Source organism: Alternaria burnsii (assembly GCF_013036055.1).
Source record: "Alternaria burnsii strain CBS107.38 chromosome Unknown 740, whole genome shotgun sequence".
NCBI classification, from domain to species: Eukaryota; Fungi; Ascomycota; class Dothideomycetes; order Pleosporales; family Pleosporaceae; genus Alternaria; species Alternaria burnsii.
In genome coordinates, this window is record NW_024066112.1 from 1,448,465 (window position 1) to 1,462,400 (window position 13,936).

At 51.8% G+C, this 13,936-nt stretch overlaps 3 protein-coding genes across 3 annotated transcripts; 1 reads left to right on the forward strand and 2 right to left on the reverse strand.

The window, feature by feature from the left end:
• Positions 1 to 1,170: 1,170 nt before the first annotated feature.
• Positions 1,171 to 2,144, reverse strand: GT037_005329 (uncharacterized protein; the record flags this gene model as incomplete). Its single annotated transcript, XM_038930376.1, has 3 exons — positions 1,171 to 1,773; positions 1,861 to 1,889; positions 1,994 to 2,144. The coding sequence occupies 3 exons, from the start codon at positions 2,142 to 2,144 to the stop codon at positions 1,171 to 1,173; spliced, it is 783 nt and encodes a 260-aa protein (XP_038787326.1).
• A 3,710-nt stretch (positions 2,145 to 5,854) lies between these two features.
• On the forward strand, positions 5,855 to 7,301 carry GT037_005330 (uncharacterized protein; the record flags this gene model as incomplete). The annotated part of the gene is made up of 3 exons (XM_038930377.1): positions 5,855 to 5,923; positions 5,973 to 6,528; positions 6,577 to 7,301. The coding sequence occupies 3 exons, from the start codon at positions 5,855 to 5,857 to the stop codon at positions 7,299 to 7,301; spliced, it is 1,350 nt and encodes a 449-aa protein (XP_038787327.1).
• A 3,020-nt stretch (positions 7,302 to 10,321) lies between these two features.
• On the reverse strand, positions 10,322 to 13,929 carry GT037_005331 (uncharacterized protein; the record flags this gene model as incomplete). The annotated part of the gene is made up of 7 exons (XM_038930378.1): positions 10,322 to 10,506; positions 10,556 to 11,167; positions 11,750 to 12,216; positions 12,287 to 12,401; positions 12,516 to 13,180; positions 13,239 to 13,576; positions 13,783 to 13,929. The coding sequence occupies 7 exons, from the start codon at positions 13,927 to 13,929 to the stop codon at positions 10,322 to 10,324; spliced, it is 2,529 nt and encodes an 842-aa protein (XP_038787328.1).
• Between the last annotated feature and the right edge of the window lie 7 nt (positions 13,930 to 13,936).

A 13,936-nucleotide genomic window follows, 5' to 3' on the forward strand; every position in this document is an offset into this window, starting at 1 on the left:
TCGGAAGTACCCTTAGGCGGAAGGGCGTCATCGGTTCTGCGCTAACCGTTTCTGTCAGATTTCCCATAACCGCTAGCTGTGTATCTCCCATCTTTCTAGGTGATATTCGCGCTCAAATTCTCATTCAGAAACATACCTTTCGCAATAAGTGTTAAGCTAATCATTGCAAATGTTGTCTCATCACAATCCTAGTCGTGTCGAGTTAGGGAGTAATTGTGTATGCAGGTGGTCCTGTCTAAGCGAAGTGCATTCGTCCTTCTTTTCAACAAAACCCGTAAGGAAATAGCTAAACCCTAAGCCAGCCTCTGAACATGGTCGCAACACCTTTCTTCTAGCCTCGTCTTTATAGGATGTCAAGTTACGAAGGAACTCTTTTTCTTCTCCAATCTCTGCCCCACTAAATCGTACCTCAAAGGAATACCAATTCCCTATCTTTGCCTTGATCGAACAGTAAAACTGTATGTCGTTAGGGAGGGCTATTGTAGGAAAGAGAACTTGGTGGAAACGAGCTCCTTCGCGGCCGCGAATGCGTGTGGCACATTTGTTCTCCAGCCGTCTGATCCAAACCATTGTATCACATGACTTGCAGGAACCCCTCCCTAAACACTACCGCCATGCCCCCCAACAACGCAGCAAGATTCAACAGAAATCAAATCTCGATCCCGATTCAATGACTTTCGCACTCGCGAGACCCAACAAACAAACACTCAGCATCCAAGCCGTTCGCGCACATGCCAAGGTACGAGTCAAAAGCGGACGGCTAGATGACATCATCGGAACGACCGAACCGCGGATGTCCGGGAGTTCCGGTGCCGGCCAGCCAGCTCAACGCGTGGCCCAGTGATCTAGCAGGGAATAATCATCGGTGATAATACGATGTTTGAAGATACGAGTTGGAAGGGAGTATGATGATTAGGATTCGTGATTATGATGAGTATTGCGTTAGGATCTACAGAACGCGTGGTACGACGGATTCATCAAATCTCGTTTTCTTCGTGACACCGAACATCCCAATCTCCATGCGATCTTACATGCGGTTATGCAGTACAGAAAAGACACCAAGTCCTAAACGCCCCTATGCCCGGTGCGGTATCCAACGTTGTTCCGGAGCTGAAGCAATGGCTCTTCGGTGCTGGATCCCCACAATTCATTAATTGTCCTTTACATGTATCACCGCGCCTCTACGGGCGCCTCCGTTGACGGCTTTGGCATAGGCTTCAGCTCTGAGCCTGCCCCGCTCTCAGCCCTCTTCCGGCCTGTCAAAGAGAAGTGATGGCTCGAGCCAGGTCGCTCTTCAGTCTTCTCATTCGCATGGTTGTTGTCGCCGAAGCGCGAGAAGATGCTGCGCTTCTTCGGCTGGGGCTTCGGCTCGTCGTTTAGGCCCACGTCCTCAAAGCCCTCCTCAGGCACTTGCTCGTGGCTTTCGCTATGGCGGGGTTGTTGCATTGACGAGCGGGGTGTGGCGCGCGAACGGCGGACATCGAGAGAGCGTCTAGTGTCAACGGAGCGGCGCGCATCGAGCGACTGACGAGGGTAGGTTTCGTGGACATTGTCTTGGATTGGGGAGCGCGCAGAGATATCCTGTGTCTCGTGAGCGGGGTCTTGTTTGCCACTGATCGCAACACGTACAAATGACCTCCTGTACGAGTCGAAGCTCTCACGCGAAATGCTGAACGGCTCGTTTTCGCTGAGCAGACTTCGGTGATTTGAGGAAGCGGTGGAGACGTTGGACTTGGAGTGCCAGAAGGTAGGCTTCTCGTGCTGTGGGGATGGCTGTCGCAACGTCAATCCAGGTCTCACAGTGTGCCATTTGCGCGTGTCGCTCTATATACACCGTCACACTGGCTTGACATTTCTTACCGGTAGGTAGACGCCGCTATCGTTTATTTCTATCACATTGTAAGCGCCCATCCATCCGATGCGCTGATGCAGCCCCGGGAGCATGTTTAGACAGGAACATGCTTGTGCTCAGGCGCATTTTGGGAAATCTCACCACTCAATTTGTATTCTACAGGGTCCTTGACCTGCAGGGGCGTTGCGCCCGAGACAGCTGTGCTCTTGAAACCGTTCTCCGGCGCGCTCCGCTGGGCCTCATCGGCGGCCTCAGGCACACCCGCGCGGCGAAAGGGATTGCGAATAGGCATGGTGATAGGGCACTAAGAGTCAAACAAGGCGGTACGAGAACAGAGTGGAGTGTTTCAGTAGGCTGGTGTAAGATGGACGCAGTGAGCAAAGAGGAACTGCTGGATCGGGTCTAACAATCATGACTTCCTCGACCAACCAATCGGGCAGTAACCAAAGAACTAGCCGGTGCCCACGTTGCCCGATCAATCTTCTCGTGCGAGAGCAGGGCAGAACGAAAGACGTCATGTCGCAGACGTATCCAGGCTTGATTGACTGTTCTAAACAGGACTGATTCTTCCTTGCGGCATGTCGAACGCTGAGCGGGTGCTGGGGCGCAGATCAAACAGGCCCAGAAGAAGGCCTTTCGGTGAACCCTGCATATGCCTCCAGGAACCAAATCCCTATGTAAGCGGAGCTTCAGCTCACCACCGTCGCGCCTCAAAACAGCTTGTTTGTACCTCACACAACTCGACCTGTATTATCGCGACTAGAAAACTCTTGATCGGCTGGGCTTTCTTTGTCTGCGCTGGCTGCGCGCTCGCGCTATGATACCTCGTATTAGCCTGAGATGCGATGTCGGTAATGATCTCGGGAAGCAATCTGAATCGTGTTACTACTGTACGGGAAGGATTGCGCCTCATATTCGAAACATTCAAGGATGCCTGGGGGTTCCCTTCGCAAAATCAGCACTGCGACGAAACATGAGCTGCGGTAAAGACGTTTCTCTGCCTCAGTAGTGATGCCCCCACAATCTGGAGATCGCACAGGCCGAGACTGGTAGAGATGCAGCAACTCCACTTCTGTCAAACGAGCCCCTCCTTTGCCCGATTAGTGACAAGGGTACCTCTGTGCGGAATGTGAGGCTGTGTCCAGGTACGCGTGGTTGGCAACGGTCGAGCTTCCCGACCGAAGTTACATGAGATATTTTGAGTATAGACACCGCAGGCGATCCATGTGATGCGCGCGGTAGTCATGAAGCCTCGAGACGGACCTACCACGGTGAGTAGGGCCTGATTTGCGTTCAATCTCCCTGGTAACACACTGTGTCTTTTGTGATGCCGTTTGCCTACTACAGTTCTACTAGTAGCTGCATGGAAAGAAGAAAATCAGCTTACATGAACCACTCTTTGGGTGCAGTAGTCTGCAACGCGGGGTCGAAAGACAAATCTAATGGTAGTCGGGCCAACTGACTGGCCTCCAGCGAGGTGTAAGAATTGTAGTCTGCGTGTCGCAATTTCTCACGCCTTTTGTTCAACAGAATCGCACTAGACGTGGACAAGCAATGACAGCTGCAAGATGGTCAGTGACCCAGAAGACTGAATTGTCTACATGCCCGAGATAGGGCTGTCTCTACGAGGCTGGACTGCTGCAAAGCTTCCACGCATGCAGCTGTGAGTGTCCCCGCACATGATGCATGAAGAGGTGCAGAGGTGCATGCAGCCGTGAATGTCAAACGCCAATCGATTGGCAGTCCCCGCTGCGAACTAATCGTAGCCCGAAACTCATTCACTTGTGCTGGTCTGGTGAGGAGCATCCCAATCTTATACGATGATGCGCGTTTAATCTGCCCGAAAACTGGAAAGCGCCGACGCATAATTCGAAGTTTTCCGATCATGCCATGGCATGGGTACGAGAAGATGTGCGGATACGAGCACTAGGACGAGTCAATAATTTCTGCTTACCTTGCAGGACTAACTCGCCTTGTCCATCCTTGGCCGAGGCTGGAGCCCGAGACCGAATCAACATCATCATCTCGTCACGTCCTAGGAGCGATTCGGTTATCCAGGTAAAGGCGAAGTGGCTTCCGAAGTTACTCCAAACGGATCGCGATGCTGCTGTGGCTGGTGGGGTCTGGAAGCCCGCCTATGGTCGCAGCAACTGGTTCAAAATTAAGCCGGCCTCAACTGAGATGGTCTAATTGTTTACACATTTACCATGGCAAGAGCTTTAGTTGGGTAATTGGTATGCATTGTATGGTGCTTTTTCGGCTCTGGTATGAGAAAAGAACATCTGGTATGATTAATGATGGTACGGGTAAGGGTGCATGTTAGTGCGCGCTCGGAAGTGGTAGGAGATTCCACCCACGTGCAGACAATCGATAGCCCGGCTAGGCTGGACTCGGGGGATGCACTACCGACGCGGTGGCGAGGTACGAGATGTTCCAAATCGGTAGGCGGAAGAGAAGGCCTTGAGGCGAGAAGCGGTGTGTGCTGGGAGTAGCCGTTACACAGATGCGGTGCGCTGTGGCATCAATATCGCTCACCCCATGTGGTGCACTCCGCTCAAGGGCAGAAGCAAGGACAGGCCCCCGCTCCCATCGAATCTTGGAAGGCCTGTGCCTGGGCATTCCATCATGGTGGAGCAACGTGCAAAACCCATCGCTGTGGTGGAGCCCTTGCGGAAAATGAACCTTGAAGAGTGGCATGTGGCACCAAATGGCGTAGGGCCTTAGGTAAGAAAGACGAAACAGCGCCTCAACGAACTACAGACGGCACGTCAACGCCATGAGCCTGTCCCGAAATTGGACGCCTATTCACAATCTGTGGAGAAGAAGCGCTTTCAAGAAGGGCGCTATTGAGCGGTGCTGGCCTTTGTGGCGGCCTCGTGTCTCGAAACCGGAACACAGCAGAGCCTGAGTCTTACGCTTTCGCGTGCTATATCAAGTTGAAGACGCAATAATCAACGTGAGAAGAATCACGACGTGATCTGATAACTCGAAACACAACAATGTCGGAAGAGGTTCCCTTCGGGGCGATTCGTCACTGGCGCCATCCACTCAGAGGAGGCCATGGCCTGCCCCTGCCGAGAGGTGAGAAAAGCCACGTCCCCGCCCGGGGGGCCGTCTTCCTTGTTAGCCTACCAGCATGGCTCGAACCAGCGGCTGTAGAAAGCGACTGCAACATGCTCAATACCCGTCATCGCCAGGACAGCGGCGCCTGAGACGGCGTCGACAAGTCACACTGCAGACCCCGACGGCCCCAAACATATGCGGCGTCGAGCCTCCCGACAAGCTCGCGTTGATTATTGGGCTCTGCCGCAGGTGCTCGTATAGCTTGCCGATCCAACGCTCCAAACACTCGCGCATCGTCGCTTGCTATTTTGAGTATGCACCTGCCGTCCGCCTCTAGCCACCCATGACGCCCGCGCATGGGTGGCTCCTGGTCAACGCTTCCCAGCAAGCCGCCCAGTGGCATGGATGCCTTGCGTGGTCTGTTCTTGGGAGCACCAACTTTTCCCTCCTCATCGCACCCTAGGCCCGTTGTTTTCGTGGGTCCGTGACGGCGATCGACCGACGACCCAAGCCGCTGCATGCCATAATATAACTCGTCTCCCCATGCCGTCTTTGCGCTCGCTGTGCCCTACTCCCAGACAAGCAAGCCACACTGGACCGCCTGTGACTGACTCTTCACCACCTTGCGTGTATGACCAAACGTCTGCTTCACTAGTGACACCCGTCCCTATCGACGTTCCACACTCGCTTCAAAACCCCCGCCATTTCACGCCTGAGACCTCTGTCCGACCCTTTCGCTCGCTCACCTCTCCGTCTTTGTCACGGCACCTGTACCCTATCGATACCAATCTAATCAGGAACACCCCCCATTCGCCGTTTCCTTGTCCCATCTGCACCTTCCTCCTTGACCGGCTACCTGACGTCTTTCTCTCCCAGCCAGGCGTCGCCCCGCCTGTTATTCTTACCTGGATCTAAACCTCGTCTCACTCCATCGCAAACATGGGCTTCGGATCATCCGACGGCAATGAGTTCTTCCAGAGCTGGGCCTTGTGGCAGAAGATGACTTTCGTAAGAAGTCCCACTGGCTGCTGACAACGTCCCTGCTAACGCTGCCCAGGTACTGGCTTGCGCAATTGTCCTCACAATCTTTCTTGGCCTGCTCAAGCTATGGTATGACAAGAACAAGGTCCGCAAGTACAGCAAGGTCGAGAAGGGCAAACGCGCGGCGACTCCCGAGATGCTCGAGGCGCAGCCAGTAACCCATGTCCAAGAAGAGACCAAGGACGAGATTCCCTTTGGTATTCGCGCCATTCAGAGCGGTATCGAGGTTGACGGTGTCTGGATCTCTCGCACCAACACTCCTGTTGGCAGTAGCCGTGCTTCCATCATGAGCGAAAAGCTGCCCCGTAGCTTCAACAACTCCCAGCTCGAGTTGCCCCAGCCAGTCGCCCAGGGTTCCAGCCGCAACAGCTCTCGTGCCCCCAGCTCCTTCGACCGCGCCGTTTCCGCTGAGCCTCTCCCAAGCCATGACTCCCGCGCCTCCTCCCCTGGCCGTGGACACAACCACGAAGGTCCCCGCTGCAGCAATTGCAACCACCACGTCTCCCGGAACACTGCTACCCTCAACGCCTTGGAATCTCCCGCTTCTACTCGCAACTCTGCTGCTCCTTCTCGTAAGTGTAGACTTGCGCACTTCATAGAGACATACTAACATCTCACAGCTCCCCTCAACGCCAAACACGGCCAGTCTTCAAGCTCCTCAAGCAATCGCACCAGCGATGAGTCCGACTACATGCAAATGGGTCAAGATGTCCGCGCATACGAGACTGCATACTTCAGGCCCAACCAACCTATTGACCCTAAGACCGACCTCGAACTCCTCCGCAGCCACCGTCTTTCTCATGTCGCTGAAACTGGACAGCTCACTCCCAGAGTGCGCAAGCCAGGTAATAGCGGAGAGTGGGCCAGCGTGGCAGACAACCAAGTTTCTTCGGTCAACGGTGTTAACTATTTCATGCCCCAGAAGTCACCCTCTCCTCCGCTAGCCACTGTTGCCGACCAGTACGAAGATGTCGCTCTATCAGCCTCTGCAGGTCCCAGTCACGACGGCAGCGCAGCGAACCAGGCTAGGCAGGCAGTTCCTTTGACCGAGTCTTACGCACCTGGCGCGCCATACTACCCCGACACCTACGAGCCTCGTGGCCCTCAACACCAGTACAGCTACGATCAAGTGCCGTACGAGGTGAACACGGAGCAGAACCAGGATCGCGATGATCATGTCTTACGCAGTGTCAACTCTGGCTTCCAAGTCCTAAAGCCAGGCACCTTCCAGCCGCCCACACCCGAGGAGATTGACCTTGCTGAGCGGAGAACTTCCAAGAAGCTCCAGAAGAAGAGGAGAACATCCGGTGACTCGCGCAAGTCAGCCTTCACCGAACAGGTCTAATTCTTCATCGCGATAACTTCACCACGGCATTTATCCTTGTCGCCTTTTCCTCGCGTCCACGCCGTCACCTGTTCTCCCATCACAACCACGTGCTGGCACCAACAACTGCATTGAAAGTTTTACAGCGTTTAATTTTGTATCATCTGGCAATCTTTGGGGCTTCTTTTGGGCAGCATGACACTGGGCACTTTGCATGTATGTTTTGGAGCATGGACAGACCCACGTACTGTTGTTTTTTCATAATTACTCTCTCCGCCGCAACAGGTTGCTTGGCACCAGGAATGCGAGCGGCATTGTAGTAAATCATCATAATCGGGCGTTATAGACAGAAAAATGGGCACACCTAACGATCACCACGTAGCATGAGTACCGGGGATTACTGGCTCATTGCATAGCATATAGTACAATCATGAACTTTTATCCGCATCGCATTCCCTGTCTGTTCACTTTCGTGCCGCTTCTTGTTCACAGTTCCGGTCTAACCATTGACAATAGCTTTGTGCAATGAGCTTGACTTGGTACTCGCTCCAATCTACCCATTACAGTCTACGGCTATAGTACTTTCCGTCAAACCTCATGACAACGAGAAGCGGGACAAAGGATTAGAGTTCTTACCCCCTGGACGCCCACAGGTCGTGGCTTTAATCTGACGAACACGAAAGCCAAGCCGTAGTTGCCGTCCGTCAGCAAATTGCCACCAACTGCAGTGCTGACACTGTAAAAGACAGCCACGCCCAACGTCACAACTCTTTGATTGGACAGATGCCCGGCATATGCAAGAGTAGGTTGGAGAAACAGAAAAACCAAGTGTTTCTTCCATGTACTATGCAGTAAGGCTGTCTTGCGCTAAGCTACCTAGGTTAATATACAGTAGTACACATACGCCACGGGACAGGCGGGTTGTGCAGCCGGCGGAAGCTTAGAAGGGTTCGGGTTAGGTAAGTATTCAGCCTTGAATGTCGACATTGCCAACTATTGCATAGTAGCTTTGACCGCTAGAGGTGAACACATGTTTGCTTTTCGTGCGCTCAGCTAGGGACAGAAACAGGAGGGTTTGAAGACAGGAGATCATACATCATATCCAATCACACCATGACCGATTTAGGGGTGGTGAGCTGGAATGTATGACATGTTTTAAGAGCCGGTCCAGTTAAGAAAGGACTACGCTCCACGCACCCGCTCGCCCACTCGTTCTCAAGACAAGCTCAACTGCAATAGGGAAATGGGATGGAAGAAAACCCGGTTCCTGGACCGGCAAACTCGGCTTATAGTTACTGGTTCAACTACCGTGCCGTACTAGCCAGCTGCCGCTACCGAGCCGTGTCCCTGTTCCCTTGATGCCTTTCTCTTCTTCTTTTCTTCGCATTAGGCGTGCTGCGTGCATTATTTTTCCTGTGGCTTGTTGAGGCTTGGTGTACATATTGCTTATGTGCCTCCAAGCGCACATTCATTGGTCAAGGCCATACGTTTGGCGAGTGCTTTTAGTCCCGCAGGCTTTGATGAGAGAAATTGAGGGTTGAGTTGCGCAATTTGACACGATATGAGTTAGAAAGCATAGACTGTAGAAGAGGCTGCGGAAGACAAAGTCAAGTGATGTTGAGCTGGCGTATAACGTAGGCAATTCTGTTAAGAGCTAGAACAACTGGGGTCATGCTCGTCGATTGTAGGCAAACAGCCTGGTGCTTGCATAGCAAAATCACGTCTTACATGCTTGTCGACGGGCGAAGACTGGGGTGTTCATTGCCAAGACCTCGGCTTCCTTTGACCAAGATCGTCACTTTCCGCCTTCTCACATTCCAGAACGTCTTTTCCATCTTTTTCGCTCACAGGCAGCTGCACTCGTTCACCGGTCACGTCACGCCTTGCATACATGTCTCCATAGCTCAACTACTCGCCGCGCGCTACCATAATTCCAATGCCGAATATAGATTATCGAGCCGTGTGGCTTGCATAAATGGCCGCGGGTGGCTTTTTGATGTTGTTCGCAATCGATAGGTGCGTGTAGCGAGAGGCGGGGTCGAGCGGCTGTCTACCCGATAACCTGATTTGCAAGATGAGGGTCTTGAGAAGCCTCACCGTCATTCACGACAACGGTGTTGGCTTGTCTTGGCTTATTGATTCGCTGCACATTGCTTATGACGACGGGTGGAGATAGAGGTTAGTTTGACTTCAAGGCCCAAGAGAGAGGCGGAGGCTTGGTGATGTGCTGGCCTTTAGGCGAGATGTCCAGGGAAGGAGACCATGGGTACTGGTCCTCACAGGTGCAAAGGACCTCGATCTGTAACCCATCACTGGAGTACGAAATCGGCATCTGATGCATTGGTGCAGGATCTATGTACTCCAATCAACGTGACATCTCGACAGATGATCCTAGGTTGTAATCAGTACGGCTTACCATACACCGGGTCTTTGTTCCTTGATCTGCCCAGCTATACGTCCGGCGTCTACATTGCCTTGTTTGAGACCTGTCGATCAAGCATTGCAGATCTATAGACTGCCTTCTAGACGCGATCGTCCTTCGCTCATACCGAGTACGACACTTTTGAGTCTGGCGGGCGAAAGCGGGTCCGTCAGCCTTGCAGGCACACGCATATTGAGTAAGAGTGAGATTTCCCACGAATCTTGTGAGACGGCTCCGGTATGCAACATGAATAGACAGAACACTGCATTCAGTGGTGGCAAATATCAAGGCAAGCTTGAGAGCTGACCCAGTGGAGAGGTGGGGAAAATTGAAGGACGACAGGCTGAGATGCACAGCCACTTGAGGCTTGCATGACTGACGGTGTGGACGGTCCACTCCGATTCTAGAGCGTTTATTGGCCACTTATTGGATGTCGAATGTAGTGTAGAGATTGAAGAAAAGGCAACCATGAAGGGCCGTCACTTGCAAGATTTGGTGGAGAGCATGCATGAGAGAACATTCACACAGGTCAACGCCACACTGCATCCCATTTGCATGCATGCCAATTTCAACGATGTGCTTCAATATGAAGCGTTTGTGGATCTGATCAATGCAGCGACTACTTCGCAGCAGCAGGACTGTATGGCCATCCCTCAAGCCCAACCGTCATCATCGAACTCCCCTTGATTTCGTCCTGGCGCGCTTCCAACTCCTCCACATCCCAGTTCGCCCAAACCATCTTACCGCTCAGGAACTTGGTCTTTGGCTGCGATAGCCAAACAAGAAAATTCGCGCTTAGGTCGACTGTGCGACAAATCAGTACATTTCTTTACTAGTTCTTGTTACCACTCACCAGAGTCCATAGGTAGCTGTGATGGATCCGCGCCAGAGCCTCGGAAGATACCTGTATCCACCATTCCAGGATGTACTGCGCATGCGAAGAGGTCTGGGTTTTCAGCGGCAAGAAACTCGACGATCTTTGTCTGCGCGGTCTTTGATACGAGGTAACCTGATAATCCGGGTGTGTATGCTGGCGGCAGAGCAGCTGCGCCAGCAGCGAGTGTATATAAAGCAGCACCAGGCTTTGCACTTGGAACGAAAGCTTGTGAAGCGATGACGATGGACTTGACGTTCGTCTCATAGTCCGCCCACCAATCTTGCAGAGAAGCCTCGACGATCTTGGAAGGTGAGGAAATGTGTGCTGCGGCAAGAACGAGGACATCCCAGGCGCCGACCTGTTTAGCGATGTCATGCATCGCAGTCTCATCAGTCGCTGAGACAGGGTAGACTGCACATTCTGATTTACTCTCTGCGAGTAGCTTTTTGGTCCCTTCGAGGGTCGATTCGGTGCGTCCAATTAGGATCAGGCGTGCTGCGTCTGCTTTCGCAAAAGCTAGAGCTGTGGCACGACCTATGCCGCTACCGGCTCCCGTGATGATTACCGTCTTCCCTGCTTGACTGAGGCCTGCATTCGATGGGTTGATAGCATCATAAGATTCGTTATGCCAGGTGGCCGTTGGTGATGGAAATGGGGGTTGCATGACCGCAGAGTATAGAGTGATCAAGATAGAATCAGGAAGGACACCAATTCAGGGAAGCCCATAGCACTATAAGTGAGTAAGTGGTCCAGGGCGAGATGTGGCATGATGTCTGAACGTTGCTGGAATTCAGTATGTATCTCCACATCCGTTCGTACGTGCTGACCGGCAAAAGTACCGGATGTGATAACGCATTGAGAAGACAGAGTGGGTAATAAGCGCTAGTACCGAACAGCCAAAGCGCTGACCTTGGTAGGCCTGATCTTGAGTAGTTCACACTTCGCCCACTCTTGCCTTTGTATATGCTATTTGTACAGTTGGATATCGAAACAATAATCTCACAAGGTTGCGGGTAGCTTTTATCCACCTCTCAGAGTCATGATAGTATCCCACCGCTCGTTCACTCTCTACGTTCTCATTGAACCTCTGCCATGCTCATGTATTTGGTGCTTGGTAGGCAAAATCTGGTGGATGAGTATCTGGAATCTGGTTCATTCCGATATCCGCACCACCACCGAGATCCCACCAGTCGGTTTGCCAGTTCCGCGCAACGAAATCGTTTTCTATCGCCCTAAAGAATCCCAGAGATTGGAAGTCGCCATCCATATTTGGAGTGTAGTCGGGCATCGATGAGAAGTTTGACATATCAATGTCTGGAAGTTCGCTAGCCATCAGGTTCTGGATTGTATCGAAATTGGTCGGAGGCAGGTCCGTTTCTTGCGCAACATGCTCTCTAGTCTCGATCAACATCGATTCTTTTCGCCTCTCTTCTTGTAGAGATCGTGAAACGCGGTTCAGAGCGTTGATCGTCCTTTCGAATGGGACCAAATCTCGACGTTGTGTACCGCTTTGAGCCATAGCAGCTCCGATGTTCTCAAGGATTTGTATATCACTTTCGCAATCCTCAGGTTTGCTGCAAGCTAGTATGTGCTCGTATAGGGTAAATACGACACAGAAAGGATACAATGTTATGAAACTGACTCCAGATTAGTGGCTGCACTGAGGAAATACACGGAACGGATAGGGCATTAACGAGTGAAGCTTACTGATCTGTTATGCTCGTGAACTTCATGTTCAGATTGGGCGTGTTGTAGAAGTCAAGGATGGTATTTAGGACACGGCGAGCGGCTCGGAGGGCGATGTCCTTCGACCCAGGTCTTGCTTGATGATGGCGTACCAATCTTTGCAACCCGATTATCGTCGCGTAAATGTTCACAACGCAAGGTTAGCTAATGGTTGCCCCTCCTTCACGTTCAATATACTGGGTCCACTTACTAATGTGATCTGCGACAAGACAGCGAACGTCGTCTGAAGTACCCGCCGCGTTCATCATATCATGTAATTTCCACTCGTCCATAAGTGCCTCCATCTGCAAGCAAGTTTCGTCGATTTTCTGAGAGACTGTTTCATCTTGATTCGGTGTTTGGTGACTATCGACGTAGCTGATCATTTCTACTGTCAGGAGTGTGTACCTTATCCATACGGCGCTCATTGTGACGTTCAGAGCTGAGGGGTGCATGTTGTCGGAACGAAAGAGTAGTGGTGGTCGAACCTTGTTTGGTACGTACTGCAAGACTGTCGGCTTATCATAGAACAGACGGAAGAAGGTGTCAATAGACAGGATGTACCAGTATGTGTAGCGGTCGGTATCTTTCCTGCTTTCTTCTTCGAAGGATTTTGCCGGTATGACATCCAGCTGATCTATCCCGTTTGATTTGATATGCTGGCAGGACTTGCAGTGAAACTTCCATGCTAACTGGTAGTCATGGCAGGTCATCGCTGTCCATGCCGAAAGGGCTGCGGTATGAATGTCCATGCTTGTGTCATTCGGAGATTCGAGCCATGCAGGCACGCTCTCTAATATCTTCATATATGCCTTCTTGATCCGGTCTCCTCCCGGGGCCTCCGTCAACTGTAATCCATAAAACATGGCGTTGTAACTTGACGTTGATATCAGTCAGATTCGACTGCCATATAGCTTGAGCAGGAGCTACTCACTACAGCACACGCATACTAGGATCCACATTGACGAAAGGAGAGTCAATTATCTCGGGTAACGCGCGAAGTAAGCCGATATCCAAAATTGAGTCCATGAATAGGTCCGGTACAAGCATTGAGGACATGACGGTGACAAATCCGTCGATACATGATCGTGCCTCTGTTGTGGAGATTTTGAAGTCTACACTCAATGCCCCAGTGCGCACCCTTAATTTTCCGAGGTCTTCGATGGCCTCGTTAAGCGCCGACATTGCATTATCGATATTTGACGTTGGTGTCGCGACTGGAGTAGCCTTATCTTGGAAGCTGCGTCGAGTATCAGTCGCAAGCCGGTAGATCTACAAAGGTTAGCTGTTATGATCCGACAGGATTTTGAACGGCGCTCGTATCCTCTGAGCAGTATCCTTGAATGCTTTTTGGCACACTTTTGCATATGGATGCAGATCATAGATGAATGAGCAAGCAGCAAACATTCTATGGTACATTCAACTCGCTCAAGGCCTAACTCAGCGAACACGAACTCCTTCGGTATCGGTTTCATTACCCATGAATCCTGACCATCAGCCACGGTCAGCGAGGCCTCTGGAGACGGCACGGGTGTGCTCTTTCTTATCGATTCGCGTCTCGGTGCCAAATCTGATACAGATGATGAACGATCATCGGCAGTATCACTGATTTGCTTCTCGAGCATCTCTAGT